Consider the following 22,500-nt stretch of genomic DNA (forward strand, 5'->3'; position numbering starts at 1 on the left):
TATATATATATATATATATATATATATATATATATATATATATATATATATATATATATATAAAAACACACACGCAGCACATCTATAAGTATAAATATAAAACAATGGGCTGACCACATGCTTCGTGGTTGCAGCAGGTTGATCAGCATCTCGAGGAGATGGGGATGGGAATGGAAACTGCCTGAAGGATGGCCATGCGGAAGTCCCTGGAGTACCAGCGGAAAGTTTATGCAGCAACACGCTGCTCCGATGCATGCTCACATCTTGACCAGACCATAACCATGTTCCTTTCAGACAAGAGTCCTTAACTATGTTCCTTACATACAGTTCTGTGTTCCTCCATCCATAACTGTGCTCCTTATAAACAGAGTCCAAAACTATGTTCCTTCCAGACAAATTCTATAACTATGTCCCTTACAGACAAAGCCTTGGAACAAAACAACACAACACACACATAAACACACAATGGCACCATATCACTGTGAATCACTTTGCTGGTGATTATAAACAACATATGTTAAATGGTAAATTAAACACATCGGCATAAACGTAAACCGAATCGGTGACTGATTAGGCAAATACAATAGAATTGAAACTTCACCGCTAAGAGGCAATCATAAAATAATAATAATAATAATAATACCATCGTTCAACATTTCAAAATCCTATTTAAGATAAAATAAAGTTCCCGAACTTGTGACAAGTGATACTTTTGACAATTAATTCACAGTTAATTCAACAGTCAACAGAGGCTCGAATTCAGGACCGTAAGATCCCAAGCCAGCCACCTTAACCACTAAGCGAAGACTAGGCCTATCTATGTTATTTAAATTGTTTTAATACTTGTTTCAGTTGATTTGGAGAATGGTTTGGAAATTTATCACTTTTGGAATGGTCCCCCCCCCCACCCCATCATCCTCGATTACTTTGGTTGAGTCCACAATTAGGTTCGATTTCTTTTCCGAATAGAAAGATTAATGTTTTATATATTTTTTAATTTTGTGTTGTGTGCACTCGCCCAGACACAAAGGAACTCCCTCGCGTTGGAATCACCATCATCGCTTTAGCAGTTATTGAGGTAGGTCGGGCTACAGTTTAACATTAGTTTACATTGTTTTGAGAGGGGGAGAACCACAAGGAGAAGACGAAGACGAAGACGACGAAGAAGACGATGACGACGACGAAGAAGACGAAGACGACAAAGAGGAAGAGGACGAAGAAGAGGAAGAAGAGGAAGAAGAGGAAGAAGAGGAAGAAGAGGAAGAAGAGGAAGAAGAGGAAGAAGAGGAAGAAGAGGAAGAAGAGGAAGAAGAGGAAGAAGACGAAGAAGACGAAGAAGACGAAGAAGACGAAGAAGACGAAGAAGACGAAGAAGACGAAGAAGACGAAGAAGACGAAGAAGACGAAGACTAAGAAGAAGAAGAAGAAGAAGACGAAGAAGAAGAAGAAGAAGAAGAAGAAGAAGAAGAAGAAGAAGAAGAAGAAGAAGAAGAAGAAGAAGACGAAGAAGAAGAAGAAGAAGAAGAAGAAGAAGAAGAAGGAGAAGAAGAAGAAGAAGAAGAAGAAGAAGAAGAAGAAGAAGAAGAAGAAGAAGAAGAAGAAGAAGAAGAAGAAGAAGAAATTGGTGTTTCAGCGATCTGTCAATGTGTGACTTTAGCGATGTATTCTGGCATCTTTTCAAGTCTTGGTAGTTCAGAAAATGCTCGAGAATAAAAGTTATGGCTTTTAAATGCTTATAACTTTACTCTTTAAGAGTTTATGAGCGTATCATCGGGTACACATTTGAATGGGCAGCCATTTTTTCCGCATCATCCCTCAATATGGAGTACTACCATACGCCATGATAGACAAAGTGAGGTACCTGTGCTACGCATGGGAGGGAGCCCAAAAGCAAACACAATGCAGAAACGATGAATACCAAACCATGAACCAATAAATTCCACATTCCTGTGACAACTTCAGTCAAACATCAGGCATGGATAGCCAGTTCATGAAGCAATTGGCAAAAAATAAAAATAAAAATAAAAAAGTTCGTGCAGCTGACCCCAACATTAGTAAGGTGGGTAATATTTAAATGATGTGAATGGCGAATCTGCAAATGCCGAATCCATGAATGTCACCAGTGGAAACCCTCACATCATTTCCTGATTCTCCTTTAAACTCAACCTCTCTTTAGTTTCATTCCAAACAGCATCATTCCAATCATACATTTACAAGTCATAAAAACATATTAAACTAGAAGGGTGCTCTTCAACATTGGGACGTCACCAGATTATGCCTCTGCCTGCATTTTTCATCATTATACACACTTGTACCAAGTTTGATTTAAATCCCTGAATCCAGATTCAAAGTATTGTTGTGGTTACCAAATTCGCAAACCACCATTCAGGTCCCTTAGGTGAGATATCTCGGTAAGTACATGTGTAGTTAGGCCCAAACCCGTTGTCTAGTGGGAATACATGTCATTCATGCGTGCTGCGACTCTTCAGGATAGCCGTTTTTCTTTTACTATCTTTAATTTGGACCAACCGCCATTGTTACCACCACCAACCACCACATCAACCACCCACCGCGGCGCCGCTTCACGTCACACCTCGCAACCGTCGCATCGCCACCGTTCTTGCGCCGCTTGTGGGTACCGGTGTTGGACTCGTGCAGGGCGCGCGCCGAACAGCGTGTACAAAACCACGGATTTTCCACTTCAAAAACGGATCAAAAACGACACACGCCCACTTTTGTTCCGTCCAATCGGTGAGCAAGGGGCGATTTGGCCTCGCCCCCAGGGCGTTGGAGGGCGATCGATATATGCAAATTTATGGATCAAAAAGCATTCACGCCCACTTTTTCTCGGGCCAATGGGGAGCGAGGTGAAAGGTCGAAGGGAGGGGGTCAAAGCTGAGAGAGCGAAGCCACGGGGCTTATAAAAGCGACCGCGTTCGTCAGTCAAGTCGGGAACAGAGAGTTAAGACTTCGCGGGCGGTGGAGTTGGCAAGAAGGAGCTGGTCGTCGTCGTGTGCGTTGGAGTCGGAGCGGAGGGGACGGAGCTGTGGAGAGGCGGCGAGGGCAGACGAGGGGGTGCTCGCGTCGTGCAGGGAGCTGCACCCCAGGGAGGCCGACAGCGCGACCTGGCCGAGGTGGAGACGCTCGTCGCGGGACTCGAGGCAGAGTAGGAATCCTCTATACCCCGAGCATCAGCAACCCCCTCCTGTTTCCCCCCGCGCTGAGATAGTGCGACCAAGGGGGCCCCTTTCCCACCCCCTACCAGACACTGCCCGCGAGGCCCGCGGAGTTGAGGCACCATCGCCGCTCCGCGTCTCATCACCAGACGGGTAGGCCCGACCCGGTCTCGGCCTCAGGCCCGCCTCATCCTTGAGGGTATTCTTTTCCTTGGTTTTGGGTATGTGTTGTCGGCGCCGTCTGTGAAGTAAAATTGTATAAGTGTTGCCGTGTGCTCGTGTAATCGGTATTAGATCTGCATTGTCGCATTTGCTTTTTGTGTAAATTGCATTGTGTTTTTCTTTTCTATGTGCTTTTGGTGGAATTGAATATGTGTGCTTTCCGTTCAGCGCGAATAAATGTGCTTTGTGTTGAACTGTTTCCCGCTTCGCTTCGTCATTTCCTTCATTGAATCCTCATCTTGCTTCACGTAAAGGGTTGGTAGTGGGCTGAATACGCCCGATAATTAATCGAACCGTCGAGGTCGACGATAACACCGCTCGGTTATCCCGATAGTACGGAACGGGTCGCTTAAGTGGCCCGTGTCCGAAGTCGACCTGCGGCGAGGTGCGATCGCCCGGTCTACCCTCCGTGTGGGTACTTAGGTAGGTCGAATTTGGCGAGCAACCCTATCCCACGCGGGGGCTGATTGGCTCGATCGCGGTGAGACCGAAAGGTCCACCCGTGACTGGTTCCCGGCGTTAGTCCGAGAGGGTCACGACTGGATTGTCCGTCCGGTGGGCGACGTGCCGCGATTCGAGTTACGTGGCCGTCAGCACGCCGGCGGGCGCGAATCCGCAACAGTATTATAAAATTCTGGAAGCCAGACCATGTGTCCGATCAGGTTGAAATTTAAAACATATCTTCCCCAAGACTACAAGAACATAACTGTGACATTTCATGTCGATTGATGAAAACGGTTCAAGAGAAAGAATTTTAAGATTTTCATTCAATGCAATATGACTGCCAGACCATGTGACCCATTAAATATTTGTAAACACTATGGTAGCCCCAAGGCTTGGGGAACATGTGGGTGAAGTTTCTCCTCAATCTGTCCAGCAGTTCTGGAGAAGATATTTAACCTCCGCCATCTTCGAAGATGGATGGAGGTTACTGTTTTCACCCCTTTCTGTTTGTTTGTTTGTTATCTTGCCAAAACGAAGCTTTTGAACGATATGTTAGTCAGCTTGTATGTTTTTTTTTTTGTTTTTTTTGTTTGTTTGTTTGTCTATAATCACGTATGAAAAATTCTGCAGAGCACAGTTATCATCGGAAATTTTTGTAACTTCGCATATCAGAGGCCTATAGAGGTCCCTTTCAGTGCACAAAATTTTGAAGGTCAAGGTCAAAGGTCAAGGTCACTTTGGCGCAAATCAGGGGAGTCGACAAAACCGTTATTTTTTCAGTAATTTTGATCGGATCGTCTTCAAACTTCATGGGAATATAGTTCATGGTCTGGCGCTCAGCTGATTAATTTTTGGTGGCGATTGGCCTTGACCTTCATATGTTTTTTGTTTTTTGTTTTTTTTGGTCTGCAATCACGTATAAATCACTCTGCAGAGCACAGTTGTCATTGGAAATTTTTGTAACTTCGCATATCAGAGGCCTATAGAGGTCCCTTTCAGTGCATAAAATTTTGAAGGTCAAGATCAAAGGTCAAGGTCACTTTGGCACAAATCAGGGGAGTCGACGAAACCCTTATTTTTTGAGTAATTTTGATCGGATTGTCTTCAAACTTCATGGGAATATAGTTCATGGTCTGGCGCTCAGCTGATTAATTTTTGGTGGCGATTGGCCTTGACCTTCATGGTTAGCGCCGGAGGTCAAACATATTTGACCCCAAGGCCAAATTTTCAAGTTTTAGGAACCATATCGTGTAGTACCTCAAATTGAACACCTCGATGAGTGCTTTCTAGATATGTCAAGCTTGAGACATTATGACGTCATTTGGTGACGTTATGAGGCAAAAGCATATTTTTCATGGTTACTCTGTAGAACGATTCTCATCGGAATCTCTCGTAGGCAGATATTCCTCAAGGAGTCGCTCCTGGTGGATAGCAGCTCTGTTCACCTCAGTGTGACCTCAAAGAAGTCACACGTGGTCACCTTTTGGCAAGGTTTATTTGTTTGTTTGTGAACAGTATGACGGAAAAACTCCTCGACGTATTTCGACGAAACTTGGTGGGGGGGTTAGGTATGGTCCAAGGATCATGCCATTAAATTTTGGACTTGGGTCCACCCCCCCCCCCCCCAAAAAAATTGATAGAGAAATTTTTTTTTTTTTGCAATTCTACATGTTTTAAATGATTTCCAACCCCCCCCAAAAGAAATTGTTAGAGAAAAAAAAATTTGCAACTTTTTTTTTCAACCAAATTTCGATTTCTTTTTTTTTGGCATTTTTACATGTTTTAAGTGATTTCCAACCCCCCCCCAAAAAAATGTTGGAGAAAAGAACTATAACTGTCAGCACTGTTGACATCAGATTTAATGAATAAGATATAAGGTTCACTTGAGTGACCCAGCCGTATTGGTGGCGGAGGTTTTGCACTCTCCCGAGTGCTCCCCCTCAAGTTCATAGGTGTATTCTTCAAAAATTTATAGCTGCCAAACAATGTGACCTATGATGTCATTGGAGGAGAACTTTTCGTTCCTCATGGATAGACGATCATACCTGTAAAGTTTTTCCTCAATCTGTTCAGCCATTTCAGAGTAGATTTTGAAGGTTTTTTGGTTTAAAAAAATATGGCTGCCAAACCACGTTTGATCGACGACGTCATCAATCCCCCCCACCCCATACGATTTACCTGAGATGACCCTCAACATTTTTCATCCTGATTAGATAAAGCATTTTATGTGTGCAATGATGACGTCATAGCGACACCACCCATGACATAATCAAAAATGATATTTCCCATGGGAAGTACTTGACATGTGCCAAGTTTCAATTTTTTCCATGGAGCGGTTTCGGAGATACAGAGGTCCAAAGTTTTCCCTTTTTCCCCAACATGACTACCGCACCATGTGACCTATGACATCATAATTATCATTGACTTCATCAGCATAAGCATAAAAATAGGATCGCTCACCCTGAAGCTCACCTGGACCAGAAGCAACAGTCACTCAAACCCCCACAGCCCCTCTTCGACCTTGAAATTTTAATAGTGCCGTGATCAAACTTTGGTATATCACGGGTGATGAAGGTTGTGGTCAAGTTTCTTTGAAATTATGTGTGTAGTTTCGGCGAAGAGAGCAAACACCAGTTTTGGGGGGGGGGGGGTCAAACACCCTACAAACCTCCCCTTAAACCTGATTCATCAAAATCGTGTGTTTGGTTCAAGCAATAATGACCGAAGTGATTACAGACTGACTGACTGACCGACTCACTCACTCAACTACGAACACTGCTCGATCTCATAAGCTCACCGGACTAAAGTCCAGGTGAGTTTAAAATGCAAATGGATGTATGGATGTTCCTCCAAAAAGTATGTAAACAAGGTAGGAATAGTCACAAGACATGATCATGTGAAACCATCCCGACATCTTTCCTTGAATAATGGATGTCCCTACACAAGACACAAACTGTGTGCGTGTGTGTGTGTGTGTGTGTGTGTGTGCCGTTGATAATTATCTCCATAAATCTGGTTTCAGAAGGTGGAACGGACCCCCCCCCCCCCCAGGACTCAAAATATCCACCTTTGTTTTGGTGAAGGATCATGATTCATGGTCTAAGTTGTGTCATTCTCAGAGTTTGTTCCAAGGGCTCTTTTCAGGATCGTCAATGAGCCCCGGACAGCCTCCAACTGTAGTTTGTTTGTGGTAATGTTCCCAGGGATGTTTGTGATTCCCAGCTTGTGGTAGTGTTTGTATGATCTTTGTGAGGTTCTTCTATATCATCCCCATTGCTCCAATTATCACTGGTTCCAGGATTCTTTCACTTCATTCTTGAGGTCTTGATATTTGGTTATTTTCTCAACTTCTGTGTTATTTAGACCACAATCACTGGGTACTGAAACCTCAATGAGCAATGCCTTCTTTTCCTTTTTGTATCTGAGTACAATGTCAGGTCGCTCTGCTTTGTTTTCTATGTTCACGCTGGATGGTATCATCAAGTCGTACGTGAGCATCATGTCCATGTTTTCGGTGATTGCTTTTGGTTTATGTTTCCAAGTGTTTTGTGGAAATGGGACATTGAAATTTCTGCAGATGTGCCAGTGGATTACTCGACATACTGCACCTTATTGTGCCTTTGTATTTACAGCTGTTCTGACATGAGTTTTTTGGGAAACTGAGTCACATCCTGATAGGAAGTGACATGCTTTCTGTTTCTACCTTGCAGAACCTACATTTGTCTGATTGGCTCAGTCCTGCCATTTTAAAAAAAGATATACATGTAGTGTCCTTGGTCATGGGAATTTATAATGATTCGTTCTCCATCCCAATTGAGCTGACCTCTTTTTAGCCATTCCAGTGATCCTTCTTTGTTTATTCCCAATCTGTCCAACTCTTTTATACATTTCCCTGCTCTTTTGTCTTTCTCCCAGTTGTCACTACATATCTGTTGGTATTTTGCATTGTATTTTTCTGTCGTCTTTTTTGCAAAGGTTGGGGCTGTATTTGTTGCTGTTTTAGTTTGGTGTGTGATGTCTTCTATTGACACATGTTTTTGGTGTGTGACGTCTTCTGTTGACACCTGTTTTTGCAAGTTTTTTGCGAGGTGAGTGAGAGATACCTTTTCTGGCTTGTTGTGTTCATGATTGTATACAAATCATATTCGTTAGTTTGTTGAACTTTTCATGTACTCTGCTAATCCTGCAGTCATCGCTCTGTGCACTTGATTGAGTTCCATCAGGCCACCATCTCCTCCTTTCCTCGGCAGGTACATTTTCAGGATGCAATGATTTTTGTAGAACATTTTGTGGATGGTGAAGAGTTTCTTCTTCTTCTGATATCCAGTTTTTTGATTTCCGCTTGTGACCAGTTTACTATTCCGCAGCTGTATTGGAACACTGGTGCTGCTAGTTGATTTATGGCTTCGATTTTGTTCCTTGGGGAGAGGTACGTTTTCACGATCAGCCTCGTTCTATGACAGTATTCTTTGGTAATTGTTTTGTGAATTTTTTCATGACATATTTGGTTGTTCTATTCTACGAGTAGACTAGAACAACCAAATATGGTGTTGTCTAGCTCCTGGATTATTGTATCTGTCGATTTTTTTGTTGTCCGTTTTTGTTGGTCAACCTTGCACGAATGTGCACTTGGCACACTTTATCTTGGCCAAATTCCATTTGGATGTTGTCAGAGTACAGTTTCACAAATTTCAGTGGTTCTGTCAAATTTTTTTCGTTCGGTGCAGAGTTTAAATTCATCCATGTAATGTAGATGTGTCACCTTTCTTGTTTCTTTGGACGTTATATTATTGGATGTTAAGGTGTATCCGTGTCCTTGCTCATGAATGAGGTTACTGAGGGGATCCAGAGCAAGGTAAAACAGGAGGGGGGGGGGGAAAGACTGTCTCCTTGAAAGATCCCACGTTGTATCTTTACTCCTGGTATTTCGATCTTTCCTTCTGAGTGCTGCAGGATTTGTGTGGTATTCCAAAGATCCATGGCTTTCTCAATCAGACTGATTTCGGGATTTATCTTCTACATTTGCACGTACTTTATCATCCATGAATGTGGGACACTATCAAAGATTTTTTATAGTCTATCTTGGCTGTGGACAATTTGGTTCTACTTGTATTTCAATTTTCGAGGATGGGCTTGTTTAGTAGCAAGTGGTCTATTGTTCCATAGCATCCTCTCTTGTATCCCTTCTGTTCTGCTTCTAGGCATCCTTGTTGTGTTAGATGGTGGTACATTCTTTCTGTGATGATTCCTGTTATAAGTTTGTACGTTGTTGGTAGAGAAGTTATTGGCCAGTATTTGTGAGGTACTTGGGTTTCTTCAGATTTTGAGAGAAGGAACGTGTTACATTCTGTAAGCCATTCATCTATTTCTTGATCCTCTTGGATAAGTTCATTGAATGCTTGAGTGTAGTGAATGTGGAAAGCATCAAAATTGCTTCAGCCAAAAGTTTGGGATCCCATCTGGGCCAGGGCTATTGAAGTTTGCCATCTTTTCAAGTTGTTGTCATTTTTTCTGCATCAATTATTACTGGGGTCATTTCCTCGAGATGTTTCTTCTCCTCCAGGTTTCCGATGCATTCCGCCTCCTTATTGTGTTATTTTCGATCTTCATAAATTCCTTTCCAGAATTGTTCCAGTTCATCATTTTCAGGAAGGGATGATGCATTCTACTTCCGTTTCCCTCATTCACGGTAGAATCTTTTCGGGTTGTTTTCAAACATCTGGCCTTGTTTTCTCCTGTTGTTCGCCTAGTCAAAGTATTTTTTTTCCTTGCTGTCATTTCTATTTTCAGTTTGTTTTTGGCAAGCATTACCTCTACGTCTGTGTCTTCAATTTTATATTTATTTTTTGGATCCTTCTCTTTAGTTTTGGCCTTCGATTTCCTCTTTGGAATTGCTGAATCTGTCCTGTCTCCTTTCTGAGCATCTCCCTCTGTCTCTCGAGGCTTTGCTTCCATGGTGGTGCTTGGGTTATATTTGTGGAACCTGTTTGGTTCTTGTGTTACTTTATCCTGAATTAGTAGTGCTGCTGAAAAATGTAATATTTTATTTTTTCATGGGGGGCAGACTTTGGTAATATAATCTTTAAAAGATTTGTTTGTTCTGCCAATTGGTATTTTTGTGCGGTTATTATTATGTAGTCAAATTAGTCAATAGTCATGGTCTTTCTTCAGGTGTGTGTGTGTGTGTGTGTGTGTGTGTGTGTGTGTGTGTGTGTGTGTGTGTGTGTGTGTGTGTGTGTGTGTGTGTGTGTGTGTGTGTGTGTGTGTGTGTGTGTGTGTGTGTGTGTGTGTGTGTGTGTGTGTGCGCGCGCGCGCGCCCCTCCCTCCTTCCAAATCCACCTTAAAAGGAATGCATTCAGACAAATCTCAAAACCAACCAAACTGAGAAAACTGAACTCACCTCTTTCGCAGCCTTGGGATCAAAGACACATGCAAACGTGATGTCACATGTGGAAACAACTTCAGCAGGAGTTCTCCCCAGATAAGCTCCATCCTGCACAAATATGTCACACTAACACGAACACACACGCGGGTGATCAGGGGTGTGGGCATGCAGGGATGCAATCCTGTCATGAACCTTATTTCCTCCTTAATGGAAACTATTACAGTGTAACCTCTGAAAACTTAGAAGCTTGAGGTTGCTGTAAGTTGTTGTTCCTCAATTGAAATAAATGAGAAATAGGCTCTCACAACCATCCTTGACCCTGAAGCAAGCACTTCAATGAAACGGTTGATAAGGAATGGCTGGCGTGGCAAGCAATAGCAAGCTGATTGGTAATAGAAGACAACACCCCAATGGACGGGATAAAGGCTGCAACCAAACTGCCACTGCCAAAGCTTCGGAAAGCAGTGCAGGATAGGGATATTTGGAGACATCTGATCATGAATGTCACCAGAAATCGGCCATGACTTAACGGAAATGGATAACTGGTTATAATAGCACCGATAGGTGCATGGAGCAGCGTTGCTAGCCGATACACCACCCATGTGCAAGTACGTCAAATTTCCTCCAAATTTCTCTCTGGCGAGTATTAAAGAATGCAAACGAACCTTAGAAAATAGGTTATAAACAATCCTTTGCCCTATGTTGACCTTAAAAATAATTGGTGGTTGAACTCAATGACCAACGATGCAAATCCTCTTCAAATTTCAAGTTAATCGGATGAAAATTGAGGATTTTATAAATATGACTTAAGTTGTTGACCTTTTGACCTATTGACCTCAAAACAATAGGCTTCCAGCTTGTCAAGACCTCCACCAGGTGGTGAAGTTTCATGAAGATCAGAGTAAAATGTGACCTGTAGGCGATCGACATAGGCAAACAAAGAAACAGACAGACAGAATTAAACACGTGACCAAACAATTTACTTGAAAAATCTTTGATTTTCGCAAGTAACAGAGAGACAGACAGACAAACAGGGGTGAAAACATCACCTCTCTCCACCTTCGGTGGGTGGAGGTAAATAAACATGGCATCAAAAGAAGTGGTGTAGGAGGGGGAGAATGAGGAGGCAGAAAAGGCAAGGGGGAAGAGGAGAGGGGGAAGGGGAGGAGGAGTGGGAGGAGGAGGGGGAGGAGGAGGGGGAGGAGGAGGAGGAGGAGGAGGAGGAGGAATTTTTCCTCAATCACTTCCATACAAGAAGAAACGAAAATCATTTGAAACTACCCAAACCAGTGCTCCCCACGAAGTTTCTAAAGTGAGGGTTCGTTAGGAGGTCAATTTCTCCAGTGTTCATAATGTGATTTATAGAATTTCTATATATACAATGTTTCTTGTTACATTTTTTGTGTCAAATGCATCTTCTGAGGTAGTCAGCATGTGCGGAAGAGGGTTTTACATTGCAGACGCTGTTTTCTAGGAGTGGCATTACGCCTCTCAGCGGTGGGTGACGTCACACATCGCCATGCAAACGAATGTAAAAATTAGAGAATCGCCAAAAATTCCCAAACCTGTCCGTTTGGCACGATCTTCGCATAGCCAATGCTATACATAAGACCACAGAGCACCCACATGCCAAAAGTGGCGACAATCCGTCTGGCAGTTTCGGAGGAGATACGTCCACAAAATATGGCTTAGCGTATTAATATAATAATGTCATGTTCATGAAATAAAATGAAATCATTAAGTGAAAGAAGCAAGATGAAAAACAAATTCATCGTTTTCAGTAAAATACCTTGTTGGGTGTCCTGCTCCACACTGTCACACTGTGTCCAGTCTTGAGTAAATTCTGTACCATTCCACAACCAACAAGGCCCAGGCCCAAAAAACCGATTCTACAAAGGAAAAAACAATTAAAAAATATATAAACGTTCTGTTCTAAAGGAAAAACAAACCAAACAAAAAAAAAATAACCAATGTCACCCGCAGGGTGACCCGTATCTTGCCAAAAGGTGACCACGTGTGACTTATTTAAGGTCACACTGAGGTGAACAGAGCTGCTATCCACCAGGAGCGACTCCTTGAGGAATATCTGCCTACGAGAGATTCCGATGAGAATCGTTCTACAGAGTAACCATGAAAAATATGCGTTTGCCTCATAACGTCACCAAATGACGTCATAATGTCTCAAGCTTGACATATCTAGAAAGCACTCATCGAGGTGTTCAATTTGAGGTACTACATGATATGGTTCCTAAAACTTGAAAATTTGACCTTGGGATCAAATATGTTTGATTATCCCATGAAGTTTGAAGACGATCCGATCAAAATTACTCAAAAAATATGGGTTTCGTCGACTCCCTGATTTGCGACAAAGTGACCTTGACCTTCAAAATTTTGTGCACTGAAAGGGACCTCTATAGGCCTCTGATATGCGAAGTTACAAAAATTTCCAATGATAACTGCGCTCTGCAGAATTTTTTATACATCATTACAGATAAACAAACAAACAAAAAAAAACATACAAGCTGACTAACATATCTTGCAAAAACTTCGTTTTGGCAAGATAAAAACAATCCAACCCCACCACCACCCTCCTCACTGCCCGACGTGAAGAAGGGCAATCCCACCCAATGAAAGGTCACAAGACTGATTTAACAATATAAGAGTATGAAAAGCAAATGTCAACGACTTTATGGGAACAAAGACAGCACTGAATCAGGCACAAAACATATATATTCAAGACATTTGGCAAGGAACACGCACAAAAAAAACACCAGAGCAAATATGAACGTACTGTTGTGGAGTTAGCTCAGCGGAATAAACAAATCCAAACGAATGAATGTCAGTCAGTCAGTGGTGTGTGTGTGTCTGTGTGTGTCTGTGTGTGTGTCTGCGTGCGTGTCTGCGTGCGTGTCTGCGTGCGTGTCTGCGTGCGTGTCTGCGTGCGTGTCTGCGTGCGTGTCTGCGTGCGTGTCTGCGTGCGTGTCTGCGTGCGTGTCTGCGTGCGTGTCTGCGTGCGTGTGTGTGTTCGTGCACACATATACACATATATATATATATATATATATATATATATATATATATATATATATATATATATATATATATATATATATATATATATATATATATATATATATATATACACACAGGACGGAACTGCCTGTTTCGAACCGTCCTCGCCGTGCACTTCACCCCAGCTGCCTTTTGCCATTCTTTTTGTAGGTCACTTGATGTCATCCTAAGGTTGTTGAGTGACATTTGAATCAGTTGGCGGTCAACACGGTCAATGGAAAGTCGTTTTCGCCCTCTGCCAGTCTGTAGCATTGTTGTCCCCAACATCTGCTGCTTGACGTTGTTCTTATGAACCGTCTGAAATTTTAAGGATAGAAGCAACGTGACGCTCACTGTATCCCTCTGCCAGTGAAGCCAGAATTGAACCCTTCTTTTCCTCACTCAAAACTTTTCTTTTCAACTCTTTTGGCATGGTCAAAAGTTATTTTTTTGATTCCAATTACTTTTGAAGTACAACTAGCACTGTTTTTGCCACCCAGCTGGTCCTATTTCAAGGGGATAGTGATAACTACAGCAGTGGTTTTTATACTTTTCCTTGTTAAATAAGATTCGGTTCAGGTGATCACCTAATCAGTACCTCACTAAGTAGAATGAGGTGTGCCAGAGTTGGAATTCAATAGACACTGGAATGGAATGGCTGCCATACGTGTAGAGATGCTGATTTAAAAATTTTTTGGAGTGGTCTCTTATTTTTTTCAAGAGCTGTTTCTACATATATATATATATATATATATATATATATATATATATATATATATATATATATATATATATATATATATATATATATATATATATATGCATACATATGCATATATACATATAACCAGGCATAGTGGCGTGCGCCTGTAATCCGGCTACTCGGAGGCTTGGGTTAGAGGATCGCTCGAGGACGGGAGCTCTGCGCTGGGCCGTGCTACGAGAGGGTGTAGGGCAGCCCGGAATCATGGCGAAACCCAATCCTTATCCCTGTGTCGTAAGAGGTGACCAGGGTTGCGTAAGGAAGGGCATCCAGCATAAAAGCTATGCCAAATCAGTATGCGGATCATAACGGATGATCTGCTGTGGCGACCCCAAATGGGAGCAGCCGAATGAGGAAGAAGATATATACATAAGTATATACAATTATATATATACAATTATATATATATATATATATATATATATATATATATATATATATATATATATATGCAGTTAAGCCCAAAATTATTCAAACCCTAACCAAATTTGGAGTATTTTGAATCGTGTTATTTGAGGAACTAGTGCGTGCCCGTACGTGCGTGGCCGTACATGCAAAAAAAAAAACTTTCAAACCGAGTGCCAGAAAAACAACCACACAGGTCGTTCTTTCGCTCTCGCGTGCCCGTACGTGCGTGGCCATATGTGCAAAAAAACAAAAAACTTTAAACAACTACACAGGCCATTCCTTTGCTCTCGTAAACGATGACTGCATTGGGGCATTGTGTTTATCTATAAATGCGCATAAGAAATCGAGAAATTATTAGAATGCATCAAGTCATCACTATCCGGAAGTCCGTACGTTGTAACCCATAATGGGGAACGCGCTCTAACTTGGCCATAACTTGGGAACCACTTTACTTGTCTGATTAATTTCAAACCTTGAAAAGGCAAACAGAGATTGCTGGAATTATCGATAGAAGAAAGATACTGTGGGTGCAAAATGCCAAGCAACGTGTCCTGTAATTGGTAACTGAGGATCTCTTCCCCAACGGCCACGCCTACACAGCAACATGTCCTGTCATTGGTAACTAAATGGTGCCCTTTCCCCATCGGCCACACCTACGCAGCAACGTGTCCTGTCATTGGTTTGGTAAATAAATGGCCATAACTTGGGAACCACTTGTCCGATTAATATCAAACCATGAAAAGGCACATACTCAGGTCCCCAGCAATATACCTGGCAAGTTTTACTTAGATCGGACCAGTGGTTGTCGAGAAACAGCGGTCACAGACAGACAGACACACAGACACACACATACAAAGATTGCTGGTATTATAGGTAGATGAGTTTCTTCTGGCTTAAGTTACATAAGAATGTGACAAACAGATGAAAGAATTAAATCACTGCAAGAGACATTTCAAGAAATACATTTTTTCAGGGGTATGTTATTGATAGATTTACAAAAAAAATCATGTCCAGAATTATTCATACCGTTGCTGAGATCAGTTCAAAATCACATTCAGTAATCAATGAAAAAGCCTCTGTTTGTGATTACAGCCTCCAAACGGTTTTTATACTTGCTCAAAATGTTTATGCATGTCTCTACAGGGATTTTGGCCCACTCCTCCTTCGCAAAGGTCTCCAGGTCTTTGAGGTTGGAAGGCTTCCTTGCCATCACTCCGGTCTTGAGCTCCCTCCAGATTCTCGATTGGGTTGAGGTCCGGATTTTGGCTTGGTCACTCCAGAAAGTCTACATCATTATCCCGGAACCATTTCTTGACTGACTTGGCAGTGTGTTTTGGATCGTTGTCCCAGCTGACACGTCCAATGCTCCCCGAGGTGAAGTTTCTCTGCGGACTGTTTGATGTTTTCCTCAAGGATCTTGAAGTACTACTCCTTTTTCATGATGCCATCCACTTTGACAAGATTGCCGGGCCCACTGGCTGAGAAACATCCCCAAAGCATTATGCTCCCGCCTCCATGCTTGACGGCCGGGACTGTGTTCTTCGGGTTGTATGCTTCACCTGTCTTTCGCCAAACAAAAGCAACATCTCTGTGCCCGAAAAGCTCCATTTTCCTCTCATCCGACCACAGAACTGAGGACCAAAAGCTTGGATCTTTGTCCAGGTGAGCTTTTTCAAAGGACAGATGAGCATTTCTGTGCCTGGGATGGAGGAGTGGAGTCTTTCTTGGTCGGCGTCCATGTAGACCCCCCCCCCCTCTTGTGCAATGTCCGCTGGAGTGTCTGCCTTGATATCTTGGTCCCAGACTCGCCAAGGTTGTTCAGGAGAGCCTTAATAGTGATCCGTGGATTGTTGTTGGCCTCTCGCCATACTTTTCTTGCCAGACGAGGCGACACCTTTGGCTCCCGTCCACGTCCTTCAATGTTTTTTACAGTGTGGAACTCCTTGTACTTCCTAATTATGCTTTGTATGGTGGCAACTGGCACTCGGAACTGCTTTGAAATAGCTTTGTAGCCTTTCCCCTCCTTGTGAGCATTCACAATGCACAACCGAAGGTCCTCACTGACTTCTTTCTTCTTCGCCATGCTGACAATGACCTGAGAATGATTGCATCAGCTCCTCTTAATTAATAGTCTAAAAGCAGAGTGTTGTTCTATAACATTCCTCACTGGACATTCAATAGACCACATTTGTAAAGCATTCAGATTGTATGCACACATCTTGGAATAATTGCAATGCATTATAAAGAATCTTAGGAATATCAAAAGAATGTGCATTATCACAAACATTGGCCTCAATTCTGAGACTTGGTATGGGGTATGAATCATTTTGGACAGGCATAAAAACAGAAGTCTTAACATTTCTATTGTTATGCTAATAATGTTGAGCCAAAATATATGTGGATTTGTACATGCTAACTAAATGTCCTCAGGTGAAGTGAAAATTCCACCACTTCAGCTTGTCGGCGTGAGATAAATGCAAAACTCTCAGATTTTTCATAGGGTATGAATAATTGGGTGGTTGTGAGACAACCATTATTCTCAGGTTTTCCGTCTGTATGTATGTAATGGACAGCTCTGGAGGCCAGAGGAGTCAACCAATTTTGATGAAACGTGACTGGAAGGTTTGTACCAGGATCTAGTTGTATGCTTTTGAGCACCGTTGCGATGGACGCCACCGTTGCCCAGAAACGCAACTGAAATTTTTGAAAAAATCCGAAAAATATATTTATTTTTATCGAAAATCAAAATTCGGCTTCCACGCTTTTATGCTCACTATAATCAACCTCTTTGTCAAAAAATTTCAACCCAATCCGTCAAAAACTGTATGACTAGTATGCATTTATATAGCAACCACCCATGTAGCCTGCCAGCTTGTTTTGGGCTTAATTGTAGATATATGACCCTCCAGTACAAAACCAGTCGGAAGTCGCAAAAATTCAATATTGAGTCATTGGGTTTATTTGAAAGCCCATAAAATAAGCATCACAACGGTGTATTATACATGATGATCCATCACAAACTGACCGAGATATCTTACGATATCTTACCGAGATATCTTTGTACTGGAGGGTAACTTATACAAATAGACATATACATATACAGTATATATATAGATATATATAATATATGTATATATATTATACATATACAGTATATATATAATATATATATAAATAATATATAATATATATAATATATAATATATATATAATATATATAATATATATATAATATATAATTATATACATACATACACTGAATTTATATTTTTTTAAAGAAGAAGAAGGAGCTTCCAACCAAAATTAAAAAAAACTATATCAAATGCTAATTTTAGCAAAAAGCGAGAGCAGGACCCAGTCTCAAGCAACGTTACGCCGGCTTCACAGCAGGCTTCATCAGGCACAATAGACTATATTGTACTTGATGAAGCCGGCTGCGAAGCAGGCGAAACGTTGCCTGAAACCGGGTCTGCTCTTGCTTTTTGCTCAAATTAGCAGTCAGTGTAGGTTTTTTTTTACTTGCGGTTGGAAGTGCCTTCTTTTTTTTTTAATGTGTAATCCCAACCACATATATATATATATATATATATATATATATATATATATATATATATATATATATATATATACACACACACACATACACACATACACACATACACACATACACACACACACACACACACACACACACACACACACACACACACACACACACACACACACACACACACACACACACACACACACACACACACAGTGGGGAGAAGAAGTATTTGATACACTGCCCATTTTGCAGGTTTTCCCACTTCCAAAGCACGTAGAGGTCTGAAATTTTTATCATAGGTACACCTCGACTGTGAAAGACGGAATCTAAAACAAAAATCCGGAAAATCACATTGTATGATTTTTAAATAATTAATTTGCATTTTATTGCATAAAATAAGTATTTGATCACCCACCAACCAGTAAGAATTCCGGCTCTCACAGACCTGTTAGTTTTGTCTTTAAGAAGCCCTCCCATTCTCCACTAATTACCTGGATTAACAGCACCTGTTTGAACTCGTTATCTGCATAAAAGACAGCTGTCCACACTCAATCAATCAGACTCCAACCTCTCTACAATGGGCAAGACCAGAGAGCTGTCTTAGGACATCAGGGACAAAATTGTAGACTTGCACAAGGCTGGGATGGGCTACAGGATAATAGGCAAGCAGCTTGGTGAGAAGGCAACAACTGTTGGTGCAATTATTAGAAAATGGAAGAAGTTCAAGATAACAGTCAATCTCCCTCGGTCTTGGGCTCCATGCAAGATCTCACCTCGTGGAGCCTCAATGATCATGAGAAAGGTGAGAGATCAGCCCAGAACAACACGGCAGGACATGGTCAATGACCTGAAGAGAGCTGGGACCACAGTATCATAGAAAACCATAAGTAACACATTAAGCCGTCATGGAGTAAAATCCTGCAGCACAGGCAAGGTCCCTCTGCTCAAGCCAGCGCATGTCCAGGCCCGTCTGAAGTTTGCCAATGACCATCTGGATGATCCAGAGGAGGAATGGGAAAAGGTCATGTGGTCTGATGAGACCAAAATAGAGCTTTTTGGTTTAAACTCCACTCGCCGTGTTTGGAGGAAGAAGAAGGATGAGTACAACCCCAAGAACACCATCCCAACCGTGAAGCATGGTGGTGGAAACATCATTCTTTGGGGATGCTTTTCTGCAAAGGGGACAGGACGACTGCACCGTATTGAGGGGAGGATGGATGGGGCCATGTATCGCGAGATCTTGGCCAACAACCTCCTTCCCTCAACAAGAGCATTGAAGATGGGGCGTGGCTGGGTCTTCCAGGATGACAACGACCCGAAACACACAGCCAGGGCAACTAAGGAGTGGCTCCGTAAGAAGCATCTCAAGGTCCTGGAGTGGCCAAGCCAGTCTCCAGACCTGAACCCAATAGAAAATCTTTGGAGGGAGCTGAAAGTCTGTGTTGCCCAGCGACAGCCCCGAAACCTGAAGGATCTGGAGAAGATCTGTATGGAGGAGTGGGCCAAAATCCCTGCTGCAGTCTGTGCAAACCTGGTTAAGAACTATAGGAAACGTCTGATCTCTGTAATTGCAAGCAAAGGTTTCTGTACCAAATATTAAGTTCTGTTTTTCTGATGTATCACATACTTATTTCATGCAATAAAATGCAAATTAATTATTTAAAAATCATATAATGTGATTTTCAGGATTTTTGTTTTGGATTCCTTCTTTCACAGTTGAAGTGTACCGATGATAAAAATTACAGACCTCTACATGCTTTGTAAGTGGGAAAAACTGCAAAATCGGCAGCTAAGGACTTTGTTTCTCAAACTCCAGAAGCTCATATCCGGTTATTTCGATTTCCCCAATAACGTGTGTTGTAAAACTTCATCGTAAGATATCTCGGTCAGTTTGCGACGGACCACCATGTATGATACACCGTTGTGAATACACCATGTATGATACACCGTCGACATGAAGTCATACAGCTTCACTGTGAAAGGAGCATTCCAATAGTGCGTAATTTATAGATGTTCATGTCGTCTGCAACGAACAACGTTCGTTGCAGACGAACAACTTGTTCTGTCTTGTTCAAATACTTGTTCTGTATATATCTGTATACCAACTGTATATCCTTCAGAAATTCCACAACCCCTTTCAAAATTTTCACCTGAATTAAATTACATTAAATCAGACCTTTCCCACCTTTATTTACACATCGTAACCCACAATTTCCAAGTGAAAAACAAATTCTACAAAGTTCAGAAAATTAATTAAAAATTAAAAACTAGAATATCTTGTTTGGATGTGTCCACCCCTGGAGTTAATACTTGGTGGAAGCACCTTTGACAGCAATTACAGCTGTGTGTCTGTTGGAATCGATCTCCAGAAACTTTGCACACCTTGATTGGGAAATATTCTTCCATTCTTCTACACAAAACTGTTCAAGCTCAGTCAAGTTGCATGGGAAAGCCTGGTGTTGGCTTAGTGGTTAGGGTGGCTGGCTTGGGATCTTCGGGTCCTGAGTTTGAGCCCTGTTGGCTGCTGAATTATCACCAAGTGGGATTGACTCAGCCTGTCATTCTTTTAAGGTTAGTGAAATGAGTACTAGTGTACTGGTATAGATGCAGAGCATCAGAGGCATTGTCACACCCCAACAAAATTACAGCTACCCAGCAGCCAAGCTGCCATACGCAAGAAGAAGAAGACGTTGCATGAAAAACGTTGATATGGACAGCAATCTTCAAGTCATGCCACAGATTTTCGATTGGATTTTGTTCAGAGCTTTGACTGGGCCAAACACATTTATCTTTTTGTTCCTCAGCCACTCCCCTTTGGCTGTGTGTTGGCCTGGTGTTGGCATAGTGGTTAGGGTGGCTGGCTTGGGTGGGATCTTAGAGTCCTGAGTTTGAGCCCCGTTGGCCACTGAATTATCACCAGGTGGGGTTTGACTCAGCCTGTCATCCTTCTGAGATCGGCGAAATGAGTACCAGTGTACTGGTACGGGGGCACAGCATCTGCGGCATTGTCGCGCCCCACAAAATGATAGCTTGCCGGCAGCCAAGCTGCTATCCACAAGAAGAAGAAGCAGCAGATGTGTGCTTGGGGTCATTGTCATGCTGAAAGGTGAACTTCTGTCCCAATTTCAGGTTTCTTGCAGAGGGTGCAGCAGGTTTTCCTCCAGGATTTTTCTGTATTTTGCTCCATCCATTGTCCCTTCTATCCTGACAAGTGCCCCAGTCTCTGCTGATGAGAAACATCCCCATAACATGATACTGCCACCACCATGCTTCACAGTAGGGATGGTGTTATTTCGGTATTTTTAGAGAAAATTGTGGCACAAACCCATCCCACAGTAGGGATGGGTTTGTGCCAAACGTAACGTTTTGCATTTAGGCCAAAACGTTCCATCTTGGTTTCGTCAGACCAAAACACTTTGTGCCACATGCTTTCAGAATCTCTGGAGTGTTTTTTTGCATACCTCAAATGGGACTCAAGGTGGGATTATTTGAGTAATGGCTTCCTTCTTGTCACCGAACCGTACAGGCCAGACTTGTGGAGTGCTTTGGATATCGTTGCCACATGCACACATTGACCTGTCTTTGCCATAAAGGCATGTCGCTCTTTTAAAGTTGCCATTGGCCTCTTGGTGGCTTCTGTGATCAGTCTCCTCCTTCCTTGGTCATCCAGTTTGGAGGGACAGCCTGATCGAGGAAGGGTATTGGTGATACCATGCACCTTCCACTTCTAAATGCTTGTTTTGACTTTGCCCCAAGGGATATTCAACGCCTTGGAAATATTTTTATACCCATCCCCTGATCTGTGCCTTTTCCACAACTTTATCCGGGAGGTCTTTTGAAATGCACCACCCAGCAGAGGAAACTACAGGAACAGCTGATTTTATTCTGAAACAATCAGAATCACTACAATTTTACATGGGTGGAGGCCAATTAACTTGCTGTGTGATTTTGAAGGTGATTGGTTACACCTGACCTAATTTAAAAGCACTATTATAAGAGGGGAGGGGTGGACACTTTTCCAACCAAGATATTCTAGTTTTGTATTTTTACTTCATTTTCTGAAATCTGTAGAATTTGTTTTAAACATGGAAATTGTGGGTTCTGATATGTAAGTAAAGGCGGGGAAAAAAAAATCTGATTTAATGCAATTTAATTCTCGGCTTGAAGGCCACAAATGTTGAAAATTTTGTCAGGGGGTGTAGACTTTCTCGAGGCAATGTACAAACATATACATATATATATATATATATATATATATATATATATATATATATATATATATATATATATATACATACATATATATATACATACATATATACATACATATATACATACATATATATATATATATATACATATATATACATATATACATATATACACATATACATACATACATATATACACATATACATACATATATATATATATATATATATATATATATATATATATATATATATATATATATATATATATATATATATATCGAAACACGTGG

At 41.7% G+C, this 22,500-nt stretch overlaps 1 protein-coding gene across 1 annotated transcript in view; it reads right to left on the minus strand.

The window, feature by feature from the left end:
• GLYR1 (glyoxylate reductase 1 homolog) overlaps positions 1 to 22,500 on the minus strand; it is a 226,335-nt gene that overhangs the window by 110,561 nt on the left and 93,274 nt on the right. Inside the window, exons 5-6 of the mRNA XM_085861442.1 lie at positions 12,017 to 12,116; positions 10,243 to 10,353 (exon numbers count right to left, since the gene is read on the minus strand). Of these exons, the coding sequence (XP_085717568.1) occupies positions 10,243 to 10,353; positions 12,017 to 12,116 (211 nt within the window). The remainder of the gene's footprint in view (positions 1 to 10,242; positions 10,354 to 12,016; positions 12,117 to 22,500) is intronic.

This window comes from Eptatretus burgeri, chromosome 17 (assembly GCF_056783735.1).
Source record: "Eptatretus burgeri isolate ZD-2024b chromosome 17, Ebu_testis_v1, whole genome shotgun sequence".
NCBI lineage: Eukaryota > Metazoa > Chordata > Myxini > Myxiniformes > Myxinidae > Eptatretus > Eptatretus burgeri.